At 41.5% G+C, this 17155-nt stretch overlaps 1 protein-coding gene across 11 annotated transcripts in view; it reads left to right on the top strand.

The window, feature by feature from the left end:
* Window positions 1–16089, top strand: part of LOC121008059 (up-regulator of cell proliferation-like) — an 81742-nt gene extending 65653 nt beyond the window's left edge. For 10 of the 11 annotated variants that reach the window (XM_040440336.1, XM_040440335.1, XM_040440339.1 and 7 more), the window contains exons 2-3: window positions 1596–1897; window positions 8444–16089. In XM_040440336.1, the coding sequence (XP_040296270.1) occupies window positions 1603–1897; window positions 8444–13140 (4992 nt within the window). In that variant the 5' untranslated portion in view covers window positions 1596–1602 and the 3' untranslated portion in view covers window positions 13141–16089. The remainder of the gene's footprint in view (window positions 1–1595; window positions 1898–8443) is intronic. The other variant, XR_005780510.1, reaches the window with a different exon arrangement.
* The last annotated feature ends 1066 nt before the right edge of the window (window positions 16090–17155 follow it).

Below are 17155 nucleotides of genomic sequence, written 5' to 3'. Positions count from 1 at the left end.
CTCTGAATAATTGTTGAGAAACCATTTGAGTGATGTTATGGCTAAATCATGTGGAATCACAGTATATAATGCACTGATATCAGCTGTGATCCAGACAAGTTCCCGCTTCCAGGTGAAAGCACTACAGAGTGCATGCACCACTTTTTTGCAGTGCGTACCGTCGGATGCAGTGAATGGGTCCGCGATCCGCATGCGGCTGCCCCACGGAGGGTGCCCGTGCATTGCGGACCGCAATTTTGGGTCTGCAGCACGGGCCCAGCCGCCACATGGTCGTGGGCATGAACCCTTATTAAAAGGCAAAGTATGACAACGACTTAACACCCTGCGTTAAGCCACTCCCCCACAACCACACCCCTTTTGGGGTGTGGCTTAACTTGGCGGGTATGTTTTGGTGGCAAAGGTGGCAACCCTAGCCGTGTGTGTTCTGCATTTTGCGTAACGGAAGGTCTGGCCCTCAATAGACCAGTCCTATACTTCTCTGTGATAAGGACAAGAATAGGACTTGTTCTATTTTTTTGCGGGGCTACGGAACAGACATACAGATGTGGACACCACACATAGTGCTGTCTGCATCTTTTGCGGCCCCATTGAAGTGAATGGGTCCGCATCCGAGCCAAACAATGTCCTTGTGCATGAGGCCTAAGGCTGGTAGAGACTTTACTGCAGTGAGAGGCGTATCTCTAATACTTCCTTCCACACTTGGACACGGTCTGGCCCACTATATCTTATCCTGTACCCTTCAGCTATGAATTACAGCCACCATTGCAAGAGTAATATTGCCAGCCTTAGATTCTGCAAAGAGAAGGAGTAGTACAACCCCCATCCGGGCCTATATCCATACATTGCTATCTTGGAAGATTCCACTGAGAATTGTTTGGAACTATGTTTTGATACCATTGGATGTACTACAACTCCTATTCTGCACTTTAGTAAAGAGAGACGTTTATTTTCTACAACTGGCCTGGTTACTGACTTCAGCACCATTCACCAACCATGGCACCTACATCTCATGCCTTGCACAACACTCATAACACCATAGGCACCTGACTACCATAAGACAGGAGCCCCGGCATCAGGATGTGCCCAGAGAGAAGAAAAGGTGCATCCACATACCACACCCTGGCCCTAAGAGAACATTGGTGTGAGGATTGTCACTGTGAATAACTGTTGCAGACAGGGCCACTATCATTCCCATCTTACGCTCTGCTCCTCCTGGGCTCGCTGCACATCTTCTACCTCGGAGGTGGTGGTGGGCATATTCTATCTCAGAGGGGGTGGCATGGTGTTCTACCTCAGAAGTTATAGGCAGGTTCTACCTCAGAGGTGATGGGGGTTTTGTACCTCAGAGAGGTGATGTCCATGTTCTCCCTTAACGGGGATCATGTGGTGTTCTGCCTCGGAGGTGATGGAGCTTGTTCTACTGCTACAGAGGTAAGGAAAGGTCTTGGTCTTAGATCAGATGTTGCCTTTGTGGTTCTTTGTTGGAGCCTGTCATGTTATCTTTGGCCACTGCTAAAATGTTCAGCTAAGATTATAGATGAAATATTTGACTACTTGATATGGTGTAAACATGTTACTATGATTTATTTGTTTAGGAACACCATGGGTACAACCAGAGATGCGTCATGGATTGTAAAACAGCTGAAATGGAAACTAGCAGAAATATTTGAGAAAAATGTCGACGATTTATTTGATGAACTGGACACCCTGGACATCATATCTCAGGAGGAATATCTTGACTTCTGTTTGAAAGATTCCCAGACAGAGAAAGCCATTGAACTGGTGAACCTCATACTTCAGCATGGAGAAACGGCATGTGTGAAATTCCTCAACCACCTTGAGAACATGATTCTCAGATTTCCTGCTTTGAATGCTTTGTCTCAGTCATATTTGGAAGGTGAGCAGCTTTTCTGTATCATTAGGGCTTAGTTTTGCATAACACTGAGATAGGTCTTCCACAGAGGTCCATGGCCCCACTACTGAATCTCTGCATGTCTCTGATTTCATTGGTTTTTCACTGTTGAATTTCATACAAATCCTATAAAAAAATGGTATGTTCTAATGCATTTATATGCAGGTTTAAAGAAGCAATGCTACTAGGGTAAGACATCTCCATATAACACGAAACTGATGGAGCTATACAACTCTGTGTACTGCCATACAGCCTCTGTGCCATGGCCATGAGCCCTTTGTGTGAGCATAGCCATTTCTGTCACGTCTAAGTAAGCAACTCTGTATTTGATCTCCATGCAAATCACAGAAATACGATGGGGACTTGTCACCAGAATACCTCAGTACTGCGGCCAACAATCCCAGCATACATTTTCACATTATTAAATGTATACTACAGAGATTTTCCTTACTTTTTCTGGCAGGTCTTCTACAATTTTCCACCTACAGTTTGTGCTCACTAAATTGTAAATGAGAACCTTTTTGGCTTTTCATAGACATTTCAAAGGGTGTACTCATTCAGTCAGTTACTTGGGGGTCCACTAGATCAGTAGCTAAATCTCTTCCTTCATGGCTGATTATACACATGAGATTTAGTTTTGTAAATTCTTGTTTGGCCGATTCCTCCCAACTTTACCATTTACAGACACGTTGGGCTTGGCTTCACTGCTTAGAGCTTTTCATGGTGGTGACTGCGGATCACCAGGAGCTAAAGAAACTGAATTAGTTGTTTATTCATTGATGAAACCTTAAATTGATTAACTTAATGTCAAGACATGAAATGCAGAAGGAAACAGGAGGGGTAGTAGTATGGGTGCAGGGGGCTCTCAAAAGAAAAAGAAATCTAAAAATCCAGTTCAGAATTCAGATGTAAGAAGGTAGAAGATGTTGTTTTTGTGGAAAAACTCAACAAACTAAATGTTCCCCATTGTCATGTCAGCCAATTATTAATCTATAGTATGTGGTATATCATTAGTTGATATTCAGAACAATTCTGAAGTCATCAAGAATTATGATCACTGGCTCTATTTCACAATGCAAACTGATAGTGATGCAAGAAACAGTCGGTATCGCAACCGACTAAAATAATTGCAATCTAAAAAAACAGCATTGTTTCTGCGCAAACTATCAAATATAAACCGTCTCTTAATTGGCTCCTGTTGAGATTCCACCACATCCAATATTCCCCTATACGAATAGTGCAGTTGGTTCATGATATAAATCGCTCCTACCTTAGTTTCTCCCGGGGTCTGTTCCTTCGATAGTCCAGCTGTGGTAAAAGCTCCAATGGCTTGGATCAATCCCGGAGTCCTTTAGAGGCAGTTCAGTTCTTTCTTTCAGATGGATGCGTGCCCCGGCCGGCAGCACGCCTCCTGTTTGATGCTCACGCTCCGGTATGGAACGGGTTTACGTCACCTAAGCACAGCTACGGAAGCTGAAATGGGGAAAAAATCCAATGCGTTTCAAGAAGTATCGCTTCTCTTCCTCAGGGATACCATTCTCCCAATACTGCTCCTCTATATAAGTCCTAGCCAGGTTCCTGGGTGGAGTTATAGAATCCATGTCAGTTGTCTCTGTATACACGTTTGTGGCCCTTTTGGTTGTCAAAAGCAAACAATTCAACCTCACTATTGAGACCCCACGGAGCCAGACTATTAAGATGAAAAATCCACCTAGTCTCTGCTCTCGATTGATATTTGATTAAATCTTCTCCTCTTATAGTGACTGTAACCTTCTCTATACCGCATACAGAAGACCCTTTCCATTTCCCCCATGTACATCAGAACAGTGTCTCGATACAGGGTGTCCTTCATATTTTCGTTCTATATTATATATGTGTTCCCTTACACGTTCTTTTAGGGGCCTTTTTGTTCTACCTATGTAAAATTTCTCACATGGGCATGTTATTAAATATATGACATGTAATATGTTGTTTTATTGTCTGTTTGTAAAGGCCTTCTTTATCTTTTACTAGCAGAAGGACCCGGCTTCGCACGGGTATATTTCATCTATTTCATTTAATGTTTGTGTAGGTCATTAATATATATCGACAGTATCCACTATAACAGTGACATCTACAGTACCCCGCCCCTTTAACAGTGACCTCCACAGCAGCCTGCCCCTAGAGTGGCCAGAGGTGCGGTTTTAGGGCGGACAGTCCAGCTTTCAGGCTCCCTGTCCTCCATCTGGCGCAGGGCCTGGACGGACACAGGGATATTCTTTTGAACAGCTCACTCTTAGACAGCAGCACTGTGCTGTCTGAGTGTGAGCTGCATGGAGAAAGTCACCCTCCCTCCCACCCCTGCAGCTGACAGAAGTTGATTTTTACCTTCATTTTTTTAATCCCCATCGGCTGCTGAGTGGGAGGGGGCGTGGCTTAGCGGGACCTGGGGGCGTGGTTTTTAAGTCCATCTTTTGAGGGTGGCCTGAATGGCCACCCTACCTGCCCCCTGAACTGTCATCTCCACAGCACTCCGCTCCCTTAACAGTGTCATCCACAGCGCCCTGTCCCTTTAAAGCTGACCTACAGCAGTGAAGAAAAATGGCTGGGTTGTTATGGTAACCTGGTGTGAAACTGTGTGTATGTGGAGACTAAGGGCCTGCAAGCTTCTATTGGCTGTTAAGGGACATGTGACCGTGTGTATGGCAGTTGGGATATGAAGAGAAAGATCTGCAGGATTCTATTGGCTAATGTAGGTCATGTGATGTGCCACATTTGCATTTTTTGGGAATATCTCAGGGACTGTACATCCTAGAGAGTTGTGCCCCCAACAAGATTTCTTTCCAGGTAGCAAGGGATGTGTATACCAAGTTTTGTTGAAATCGATGGTTGCGTTTTTGAGTGATGGCGGAACATACATACATACATATATATATACGTCCTTTTTTATATATATAGATTTCATAGACTGGTTTTGTACGACCCAATTTACAGAAGCTCATACGTTTTTTACCTTTTGGGATCCCTATACGGCTACTCGTTGTTTTTACTGTTTTAACAGTTGGTGCGATCATATTGCCTATATTTTGAGCTTTTTCTGGAATCTGTCCTCCGATTCTTTTATCCTGACGGAGGATATCCCAATATTTTTTAACTATATTTCTAACTACACTGGATTGATTATTGTAACCTGAAATATTTGCAGGAATTATTGTTGTATTATCACTATTATTTTGTTTATTCATTTTATTACTGTCTACATCATGCTCAATTAGTAATAAAAAAGAAATCTGATTTACACCAACAAAAAAGAAAAATCTAGATACCTAAAACAGCAGTCCAAAAAACAATTAAAAGGGATTTTTTTCAAGCAAGAGTTAGAAAAAGTGGAAGAGAGGATATAGGGGGGGGGGCAAAATAAAAGAAGATCAAAGAAGAACCACTCCCAACAGCAGCAACAAAAAATCTATAACTTAAGTAGCCATACGTTACCTGAGGGAGAGTGTTCCCTGTTGCAAGAGGGCTTAAAATTTTCCCCCACAAAAGGGTCCAATAAGTTTGAAGCATTTATTGGCATTAGAAAATGTATGCGTAAATTAGCTTTAAAAAAACTACCATATTAAAAAGCCGAAACAAAAAACTACCAGTATTACTCCCCCTGATCCAGGGGCAAACATACATACATACCAACCTTAAGGCAAAATCTCATTTTCATGCTTTACGTGAATATTCTGAATCTATGAAAATTTTCTAAATATGGTGATTAGGGACATTCGTAAAACTAATATTTGTACAGTGTATAAAGGTAGTAATAATAATGTAACATTAAAAGAAAAAGAATCTATCGCTAGTATGCAACAAAATCACAATATTATCCGTCCCGCGGATAAAGGGGGGGATATTTGTTTTAAATAAAGAATCCTACAATAAAGAGGCTCTTAAATTATTAGGGGACACGCGGACATACAAAAAATTGAAACAAGATCCCACCAACATTTTCCAAAAGACTTGGAGGAATTAGTTAAGAGGGGAAAATAGCACAGATATTAAATACAAATGAAGCATCTTTCATTATGAATCGACATCCATCTATTGCCCTTTTCTACGACCTCCCTAAATTGCACAAATCCCTCACTGATCCACCGGGAAGGACAATAGTGTCGGGCGTTAATTGCCTGACAAGAAATTTATCCAAATATGTGGATCTTCATTTACAACCCTGTGTAAAGCTGACCCCTACCTAAAGGATACTACACATGTTATTCAAATATTGAAGACTGTGCAATGGCAATCTGAATGCATTATATATATACCTTACACGTCAAATCATTGTATACGTATACGAGAGTAATAAGGGATGCGAAGCAGCGAATCCTTTTTATGCCAATCCAGTTCTTACTCTATGGAACAAATTGATTTTATAGGAGATTACATTTTATTTATATTAAATAAAAATTATTTTATATATGAGGGAGATTATTATTTACAGACATGGCGGACCGCAATGGGGACGAGATTCGCACCGAGTTTCGCTAACCTATACGTTGCCCAATGGGAGAATGACTGTATTTTCCCACCTGGGGGACTTGGTGCAGATCTCGTCCTCTGGCGCCGTTTTATTGATGATATTATTTTTATTTGGAAGGGAGGACAAGAATCTCTTTGAAATTTTGAGGTTATAAATAAAAATGAATACTTTTTAGAATTTACTCCTACATACAGTAAATCTGAAATACATTTTTGGGATTTAACAGTTTTTATTGGAGAAGGCACCATACATACTATCACATATAGCAAGCCCACTGACACTAATAGCTTTATCGCCATGACTAGTTGTCATTTGCCACAATGGCTAATAAATGTACCCAGAAGTCAGTTCATGAACCTATATAGAAATTGTAGCAAAAAGAGGATTTTGAAAAGGAAGCAAAAATACTACAAAATAAATTTGAATCCAAAGTATACACCTGTGACCTCCTCAATAAACAAAGAGAAGTAGAAGGAAGCACTGACAGACAAGTACTAATTGAGCATGATGTAGACAGTAATACAATGAATTAATAAAATAATAGTGATAATACAACAATAATTCCTGAAATTATTTCAGGTTACAATAATTAATCCAGTATACTTAGAAATATAGTTAAAGAATACTGGGATATCCTCCGTCAGGATAAAATTATTGGAGGACAGATTCGAGAAAATCCCAGATTCATATATAAAAAAGCTCCAAATATAGGCAATATGATCGCACCAACTGTTAAAACAGTAAAAGTAGTAGCAATTTAGGCATCCCAAAAGGTTTTTTTCCTTGTAAAAAATGTATGAGCTGCCGTAAATTGTCGTACAAAACCAGTCTATGAAATAAAAGATAAAGAAGGCCTTTACAAACAGACAATAAAACAACATTTTACATGTCATACTAAAGGGGTCATATATTTAATAACATGCCCATGTGAGAAATTTTATGTAGGTAGAACAAAAAGACCCCTAAAAGAACGTGTGAACGAAAATATGAAGAGCATAGAAACATTAGAAACCTAGAATGTGTCGGCAGATAAGAACCATTTGGCCCATCTAGTCTGCCCAATATACTGAATACTATGAATAGCCCCTGGCCCTATCTTATATGAAGGATGGCCTTGTGCCTATCCCATGCATGCTTAACCTCCTTCACTGTATTTGCAGCTACCACTTCTGCAGGAAGGCTATTCCATGCATCCACTACTCTCTCAGTAAAGTAATACTTCCTGATATTACTTTTAAACCTTTGCCCCTCTAATTTAAAACTATGTCCTCTTGTCTATGTCATACAGCACCCTGTATCGAGACACTATTCTGATGCACTTGGGGGGAAATGGAAAGGGTCTTCTGTATGCGGTATAGAGAAGGTTACAGTTTGTATAAGAGGAGGAGATTTAATCAAATATCAATCGAGAGCAGAGACTAGGTGGATTTTTAATCTTAATAGTCTAGCTCCGTAGGGTCTCAATAGTGAGGTTGAATTGTTTGCTTTTGACAACTAAAAGGGTCACAAACGTGTATACCCAGACAACTGACATGGATTTCTAAAACTCCACCCAGGATCCCGGCTAGGACTTATATAGAGGAGCAGTAATGGGAGAATGGTATCCCTGAGGAAGAGAAGCGATACTTCTTGAAACGCATTGGGTTTTTCCCATTTCAGCTTTCGTAGCTGTGCTTAGGTGACGTAACCCCGCTCTATACCGGAGCATCAAACAGGAGGCGTGCTGCCGGCCGGGGTGCGCATCCATCGGAAAGAAAGAACTGAACTGCCTCTAAAGGACTCCGGGATTGAGCCAAGCCATTGGAGCTTTTACCACAGCTGGACTATCAAAGGAACAGACCGCAGGAGAAACAAAGGTAGGAGTGATTTATATTATGAGCCAACTGCACTATTCGTATAGGGGAATATCGGATGTGGAAGAATCTCAACAGGAGCCAATTAAGAGAGATAGTTTGCGCAGAAACAATACAGTTTTTTTTATATTACAATTCTGAAGTCATGTTTTTGTTATGCTCTTTCCACAGACCGGGCTAGAAATTTTCAGGAACTGGTCCAACAACTGAGCATGAAAAAACATCTGGATTCAAAGTTGACCTTGGGAGATGTACTTAGCATTGGAACAGACAATCTTTTCATTGACCAACCCCAGAATATTCCAGATATCCCCTGGCATTTCTTGACCAAAATTATAGGGCTGAACAGAACAGCACGAAACATTCAATGCCAGAAACAGTCATCTAAAGAAGAATCAGATCGAGTTAGTGAACTGTTTTTTTCTGTGAATGAAGAAGAGGAAGAAGACACTTCATGTTCCATCCATCCACTTGATGTTCTCTGTGCTCTCCTTCATTGTTCAGACCTGTTTTTACAGCAAGAAATTGTAACTAAAATGTCAGTTTGTCAGTTTGCTGTTCCTCTCTTGCTTCCTGCTGGTGATGGTCCTAACAGCACCTTCATGCTTTGGGCAATGAGAGATATTGTGAAGAAATGGAGACCTCCTTCACTAGCAGACAGTAAAGGCTTCAGAGAAGACAACGTGGTGAATATTGAAATGCCGATCTTCTCTTTCGTCAGACTGGGGCCAAATAAATTATCTAAATCAAAAATATTAAACCAGGTCTTGAACCCAGCTCAACAACATCATGACTTCTTCATACATGACAACATGGAAGGAGGAAACATTGAGAGGAAGATATCTGATGGGCTTGTGGAGATGTCATGGTACTTTCCTTGTGGGAAATCAGATGTTTTCTCAGAGCCTATTGCTGTGGCCAACCTACGTGGAGACCTGGAGTCCAACTGGGAACAGTTTGAATTTCTCATTCAAATCTCATCGGCCACCTTTGTATTTCTTGAGAGCATGTGTGAGAGACAGCTCCGATTATTATCATCCTTAAGTCCCAATGACACCAAGTTTTATTTCATTGTCAGTCCAGGCCCCGGAAAAGATGTCAACTCAGAGACACAGAAACATTTAAATAATGTAATAGAAAATTTAAAAGTCAGCAAAAAGCAATTTATAATAAAAAGAAGTAAATTAAATGATGCAGAATTTGTTAAAAACATTCAGAACAGCATTGAGCAGTTCTTAAAGGAACATAATAGAAAATCATCTTTAGAAAAACTAAAAACACAAATATATGGACTTTATATTGATGTAGATGAAGACTTGGCTGAGTGTCAAAAAGCGAGAGCGTGTGCTGTAAATATTACTTCTGTCATAAACAATGTGGAAGAATATAAGAAGACATCACTAAACCTACAAGGGGATTTATGGAAGAAGTTGTCTAAGATAGAAAAAGAACTTTGTAGGATGACGAACCTAGAGGGGAAGGATGTGCAGCAATATCAGGCTGAACTCATAGAGAAGCGCACCTGTCTACACAAGGAACAGAATGAACACGATTTATCTGATTGTATAATGCTGTTTATTAATGCAATCACTCATTTATCTCAGGCTGAGCGACAATTTTTCCTGAAATGGATGAAACTAGAACTGGAGTCAATATCTAGAAATAATGTGTCTGCATTGCAAGCAGAATACAAGGACAAATGTAGCAATAAGTCCAATAATCTAGAGGAACTCAAAAATATAGACCAAAAAATCTCAGATAGTTCTCTGGGGGTAGAACATTTTCTCCGTGAGTTGGGGCAGTTTTATGAAGCTGAATACTCCATGAAAAAACAAGGATTACTTCCTGAAAACAGAATACAGTTTGCTGGATTGCCAAATATTGCCTCTGACCTTCTTCTTGATGGATTCCCATTGGAGCTGATTGATGGAGATGCCTCCAACATTCCCTTACAGTGGATAACTGATGTCCTGACTGCGCTGGATAAGAAGACTGGAGGACAATGTAGGATAAGAGTGATAACTGTGCTGGGGGTGCAGAGTACGGGGAAGTCCACCCTTCTGAACACGATGTTTGGCCTACAGTTCCCTGTGGCCAGTGGACGATGTACGCGAGGAGCCTTCATGACCCTTATTAAAATGAAGGAGAACTTCCAGGATGAGATTGGTTGTGAATTTATTCTAGTGATTGACACTGAAGGGTTGAAAGCTCCTGAATTGGCTTCTCTGGAGGGAAGCTATGAACATGATAATGAATTAGCCACATTAGTGGTTGGGTTGAGTGACATCACCATAGTCAACATGGCCATGGAAAATACCTCAGAAATGAGAGATATTTTGCAGATGGTGGTCCATGCATTTCTACGGATGAAAGAGATAGGAAAGAAACCCAACTGTCAGTTTGTCCATCAGAATGTGAGTGATGTTTCCGCCCATGACAAGAATATGAGAGACAGGAAGAAACTTCTAGAACAGCTGAATGAAATGACTCAAGTGGCTGCAAGAATGGAAAATAAAATAGGAATCACAAGTTTCAGTGACGTGATGGACTATAATCTTGAGAAGCACAACTGGTATATACCAGGCTTATGGCAAGGAGTCCCTCCAATGGCTCCAGTAAACTTTGGTTACAGTGAAAATGTTTATAAGCTGAAGCAGGACTTATTTGCGTTCATGAAAACCCAGGATTCTCCTTGTAATATTCAGGACTTTATTAAATGGGTGGAAAGTTTGTGGAATGCTGTAAAACATGAGAAATTCATCTTTAGTTTTAGGAATAGTCTGGTAGCAGATGCATATGGTAAACTGTCAATGCAGTTCTCTCTGTGGGAATGGGAATTCCAAAAAAGTGTGAACAAATGGATCAATATTACAGAAAATAAGATAAAAAATCAGATTGCAGAATCTTTGGATAAAGAAACACATGATCATTCTATGTGTGATCTTCAGCAGCTGCTGCTTGAGGGAGAAAGCAAGATGCTGGAAGAACTAGAAAATTACTTCGAAAATAAGACCGAAAATGTTCACCTTGTAGAACGATATCGAGAAGATTTTAGGATGAGTGTAAACTTTCTAAAAAAGGAGCTTGAAAGAAAGGCCATCGGCAAATATGACAATGCTGTTTCTCTCCAGAAAGGAAGATTTGAGATTCAAAGTATCCTAAGTACATACCAACAGGTTATAGAAGAGAAGATTACAGAACTTCTGGAAGCTGGAAGACACAAGAAACATAAAATGACTAATCTAGAAATAGAACAGGAATTTGAGACCATGTGGGATAAGACAATGTCAACTGTTCAGACTGGAAGAATTAAAAAATATAATGTAAATCAATCTATGTTACATCTTGTGAAAAATGACCTCAGCAGAAGAGGATCTGCTATAAATGAAAAGTTAGTAAAAATAAAGGAGATATCAGCCTATGAACAATGGAAGATGGATAAAAAGTACATAGATCTCTGCTGGTTGTCTAGAGTTTGGTATGGTAATGAATTATTATTTATCAAGCTTGAAGAATTTGCCAACTCATTGATAGAGTTGTGTCATAACTACATCATACAGAAGATGAACAGTGATGCGGACTATGATGACACTTACTGCCAGGAACTTCTGCAGATGATCAATAAAGAACTTAGACAAAAAGAAACTAAAAATCTCCCCTTCTCGTCAGAGTTTGAGCTGGATATCAAACTCATCATCTTTGGAAAAGCATCTAGAACATTTCAGGAGATGCATGATAGGTTTGTCCAGAAGAATGACCCAAGGAATTGTCTTGAAGAACTAAAATCTCAGTATTTCTTGACATTTCTTAATATATTTAATGAAAAAGATAAAAGTCAGAGCCGAGCGAAACAGTTCTGTGAGCAGTGTCTGAAACCAGCTATCACCCAGTATGTATTCAGTCATCTCGGAGAAAGAATAGTGGACGACATCTTACATAGTTCTGACAATAAGATATTTAGCACTAGAACTTTTTTCCAGTACACTATGCTGGAGGATTTGCTGGTGTATTTGTCTTTCCAGAAATACGTACAATATCTTCGCTCATATAAGAAATTTTCAGAGGAGTGGATAAAAAATTACCTCTCTGAAAAATATAACAATCCTTTAAGTTTGATGGAATTTCATGAAAACATTTTGAGCTCCATTTGTGAGAAAGTCCAAAATGTTCTCCAGGATGAGACAAGTCTGGCCAGCACAACTATCTCACAATTTTTAACACATTTCTGTGATCACTTACAAACTGATTTAGTGATTTCACAGAAGGAGCTAAAAGTTATTGTTTTCAGTAACACCTCAGACGTTGGGCAGTTTTCCTTAGATGTTCAGTCCTTCATAACAGATACAGAGGAGCAAATCTTGTCAGAGTTGAGGTCTATGAGTTTGGAGTCCATACTTTCCAGAGTCACACTGAATCCTCAGGATGAGTTGTTGAAGAAAGTGATTGGATGTGGACATCAGTGTCCATTCTGTAGAGTTCCCTGTGAGGCTGGAGGTGGTGACCACAAAGAGCACTTTGCATCTATCCATAGACCTCAAGGACTTGGGAAATGTAGAAATTATATAAATAATAATCTGGTCGCGGAAATATGTACCACTGATGTTGTATCTGAAACCAAATTTCGGAATTCAGACACAAATTATGAATTTCATCCATACAAAGAATACCGCACTTACTATCCAGACTGGTCCATCCAACCCGACCCCACCATTGAGTCCTCCGATTACTGGAAATACATTTTCGCAAAGTTCAATAAAAATCTTGCTTCTGAGTTTCATGCAAATCCAGCCGATCTGCCGTCCAACTGGAAGAAAATAACCAAAGAACAGGCTCTTCTCAGCTTAAAGAAAATATTCAATGTCTCCTAACCTGAACCATTGATGATGTGTCTACAGTCCAATTAAGATGTGATAGACGCTTGGCTCATTTATTATCTTATAAGCTTATGTGAGATGTCCCGGAGTGAATCCTGGTTTCTCAGTAGCAGTTATTGGCCATATTGTGCTTTATAATAGATCTTTATTACCTGGAGCCCCGTGGCTGGCTGTGGCCGTGTGTACACATTGCAGCCTCTCCTCAGCCACATAATGACTACTGGGTGAAGGGGCCATAGGACCATTGTATGGAGGGATGGACAGGTGTGGGATGACCCAGGGGTACACTGTGTACATGCAGCCACGGCCAGGCAAACAGTCAAAAGTACAGAGCGTTTAGTGAAAAACAATTATTTGAGGCAATGCAAGAAATAGAATAAAATAGTGAAATAACCCATAATTCCCAGAAATCACATACATCATTCATGTGAACACTGTAGCCAATCACTGGCCTCAGAGGAGATATTTGACTGCTGAGGCCAGTGATTGGCTACAGTGTTCACATGAATGATGTATGTGACGTCATTACTGCTGGGCCGGCAGAGATCACCCGAGTGGTGGTGCTGGAGCTGCAGGGGATTTAAAGGGATTTCCCGGGCCCCACATATTGAGCTATCCACTGGTGCCGGAACTTTGAATGGAGCTGGCAGTATAACCTTTTGGATTACTGCAGCTCATTTCTTATTCACTTAAAAGGGAGATGATCTGCAGTAACTGGGTGCAGACATAATACATTGAACAGGGCTGTTCTTCCGGCTCAATTCAAAGTGCTAGTTCTGGGGGCTGCTCCGAGCAGCTGAGTGGTGGGGGGTGCAGGGTGTCAGAGCCCCCCACAGATCCGACATTGATGACCTCTCCAGAGGAGAGGCCACCAGGAAGTCCTGGAAACCCTTTCATATCCCCTGCATTTCCCCAAGTTTCTTAAACAGATCCTGGCATCAGATTTGTGCCGATGTAACTGATTGCATCTCCTGGCTGTGCGCCTCATATGTTTTCTGCTCCTGTTCTTTAAAATAAATCTGTCCTCAGAGTCATTTTTCAGAAATCATATTTTTAAGTTGTTTATTTGTCCAAAATGTGTGACGCGGGTGCCGGGGAGCGTGGTAAGTACAATCTGTGTGAGGGGCCCGGGCATATTTGGGTAACCCCTTTAAGTAAACTCATTCATACAGTCTGCTCCCTCCTCCGGGGTTTTATTCTCTTGCCCGCCCTCGCGGTACGCACAGAACTCACGTGGGGGGGGGGGGGGGGGGGGGGGGGGGTCTTCTATTGCATGTGTCATGTGTGGGACAGGCGCACTTACATGAACACATTTTTCAAATCACCAATGGACAATGGCTTAAAAAAGGTTCCGGAGCATCTAATGGTCTTTTCCATCACAGCGACCTTTCGGGAGACGTTTCTTCTAGGTCAGTGGGCAGTATTATCAGGGTGTAGTGCCGATCATTGCATTACATTTATATATATTTTTTTAAACCATCCATATAAAATGTAACAAAAGAAAATAAAATCACAGCACGTGCTACTGAAAACGTCTTCCTATAGGTCATAGTGTCAATAAAAAACGCCATAGTGGTAGAAGACACGGGGCACGGAATAGGCGACGGTTGTTTTGGGCACCTGCGCTGCCTTTTTGCCTACAGTCTGAGCTTGTAGCCATGGATCCCAACTTTCCAAGAAATGGTCCGGGGCCCCTCTCGCTGCATATGTTAATCTGCTGTATCCACTGATTTAAAGTGGGAATTTTTTGGGGGGGCTTCGAGTTCAGAAGGACAGTTTTCACAGAACAAAACATTATAATATGGTGTAATTTCCTGCCATGTTTGGTGGGAATGAAGTCAGTTACTCGTCCTAACAAGCCGAGGAAGCCCACTATAGAGTTTATAAACTGACGAATCTCCAACCAATCCTGCCTTATAACCGGACATTCCCCATCATGTCTGGCAGTGTCTGAGTGGAAGCAGATCTGTGTGTGTTATGTCTGTTTTTTTACACTAAACTTGACAACATAACATCACCTAGAGACAGGCAGCCATTTTATAAATCACCTAGAGACAGGCAGCCATTTTATAAATCACCTAGAGACAGGCAGCCATTTTTTATAAATCACCTAGAGATAGGCAGCCATTTTATAAATCACCTAGAGACAGGCAGCCATTTTAATAATCACCTAGAGACAGGCACGTGTATACACACGGTGATTGACTTACTCTAATAACCACACTAAGAAATTATGATTCCACCACTGTAATACCATAGTGCCAGAAACATGTGCCACAATATATATTTACCCAAAAGCTGTCCCTCTATGGTGGCCATCAATAGATGTCATTTTCTGTCCTCCTCGAGTTGTCTCTGATTAAAATTTGGAGAAGGACGCTAAGGAGGTGAGATGGGGGCTTGGGCGGCCCCCTGTGCATCAGCCCACTGAGAATTTTCCCTGTAAGGTCTATGGCCCCTCTGCCCCTGGACCCAGGAGATGTATGTCATGTAACACTGCTGCTTACTGACTGCCAGGGATTGTGTGATGAGAAGAGGCTGATGCTTCAAGGCCAGGGATGCATTACATAGGACTGATACATGGGCTATACTATTCTATTGCATATAGGGGTTAACCACCTGATATAAGCAATAAATGGAATATTTCATATTATATAAACAAAACAAACAAAAAAAAGGACTCCATTCCGCCTAGCAGTGTTCCCGGAGACATTACTGGCACTGATGGCCGGCTTTAGAGCTGCCCCAGCCGTTTTAAAGACTAATGCAACGCTAAAGCCCGCCCATTACTGCCGGTGACGTCACTGGGCTCACTGCTGGGCAGAAGCCTCCGCCTAGCAGTCCCTATGGAGAGCCCGGTACGACACCGGACCTTCTAAAAAGGCCTTTGCCCTGCGCGATTCAGGGGGGCGGCCTGGGGGAAAATGGGTATGTCCGGTTCAGCTCTGAACGCGGACAACCCCTTTAACACTACAACCTTTTATATGGCACATGCATTTTATATATTTTTCTTGTGACTTAAAGGGGTTGTTCAGGACTTTAATATTGATGGCCTGTCCTCGGGATAGGTTATCAATATGTGATTAGTGAGGGTCTGATTCCTGGTAACCCTGACGATCAGCTGTTAAAGAGGCCATGGCTCTCCGCTCACCACCACAGCCTCTTGCTTAGTCAGTGATGTCACCTTCACCGGTCACATGGCCTAGACAAAGCTCACTGCCATTCAAGTGGCTTGAGGTGCAATACCAAACACAGCCACTATACAATGTAGGGTGCGCTGTCTGCTATGCTGTGAGGGGGCCTCTTCAAACAGCTTAACTGCGAGGGTGTCAGGTGTCGGACCCCCACCAATCAGATATTTATGACCTATCCTGAGGACATCAGTATTCTCCTCCCAGAAAACACTTTTAACAACACATGTGCCAGATCTTACACCTGAAACCTGTCCTGTGCAGATTTAATCTTTTGCACCTCCAGGGGATGCACCAAAATTATTAGAGAGGTTCTCCCACAAAAAATATTCTACAGTTTTCAAACCAGCACCTGCATCTGAATACTTTTGTAATTGTACGTAATTAAAAATTTTGCATAACCACTGAGTTATTCAATAAAGTGCATCTGTATAGCGCCACCTGCTGTTTGTATTCCTTATTTCTTTGACCTGCTCTCTGTGATGGCCGCACATGCTCAGTTTCATCTTTCAACTGCCTCCTGAGCTGTGATAGGGAGAGCAGGGACACACCCCCTGAGCTGCAGCAGAAAGGACACGCCCCTTGAGCTGTCAGCTTGATATAAATCTATGGGGAGATCTCTGGATCCATGTGAGGTGCAGGGCTTAGAAAGAGGTTGTCCTGTTATATATGATGTCTAGTTTTCATTTTTTTACATTAGTCATGGGATAACGCCTTTAAGAAGCCTGTACCTCCTAATAATTTTGGCACAATGGTCGCCAATGGGGCTTCTTATTGAGACTGCAGTCATGATACAACCCCCCCCCCACGCCGTCATC

This window comes from Bufo bufo, chromosome 7 (genome assembly GCF_905171765.1).
Source record: "Bufo bufo chromosome 7, aBufBuf1.1, whole genome shotgun sequence".
NCBI lineage: Eukaryota > Metazoa > Chordata > Amphibia > Anura > Bufonidae > Bufo > Bufo bufo.
The sequence above is the reverse complement of the archived record's forward strand: the minus strand, read 5'-3'. Positions and strand labels throughout refer to the sequence as shown.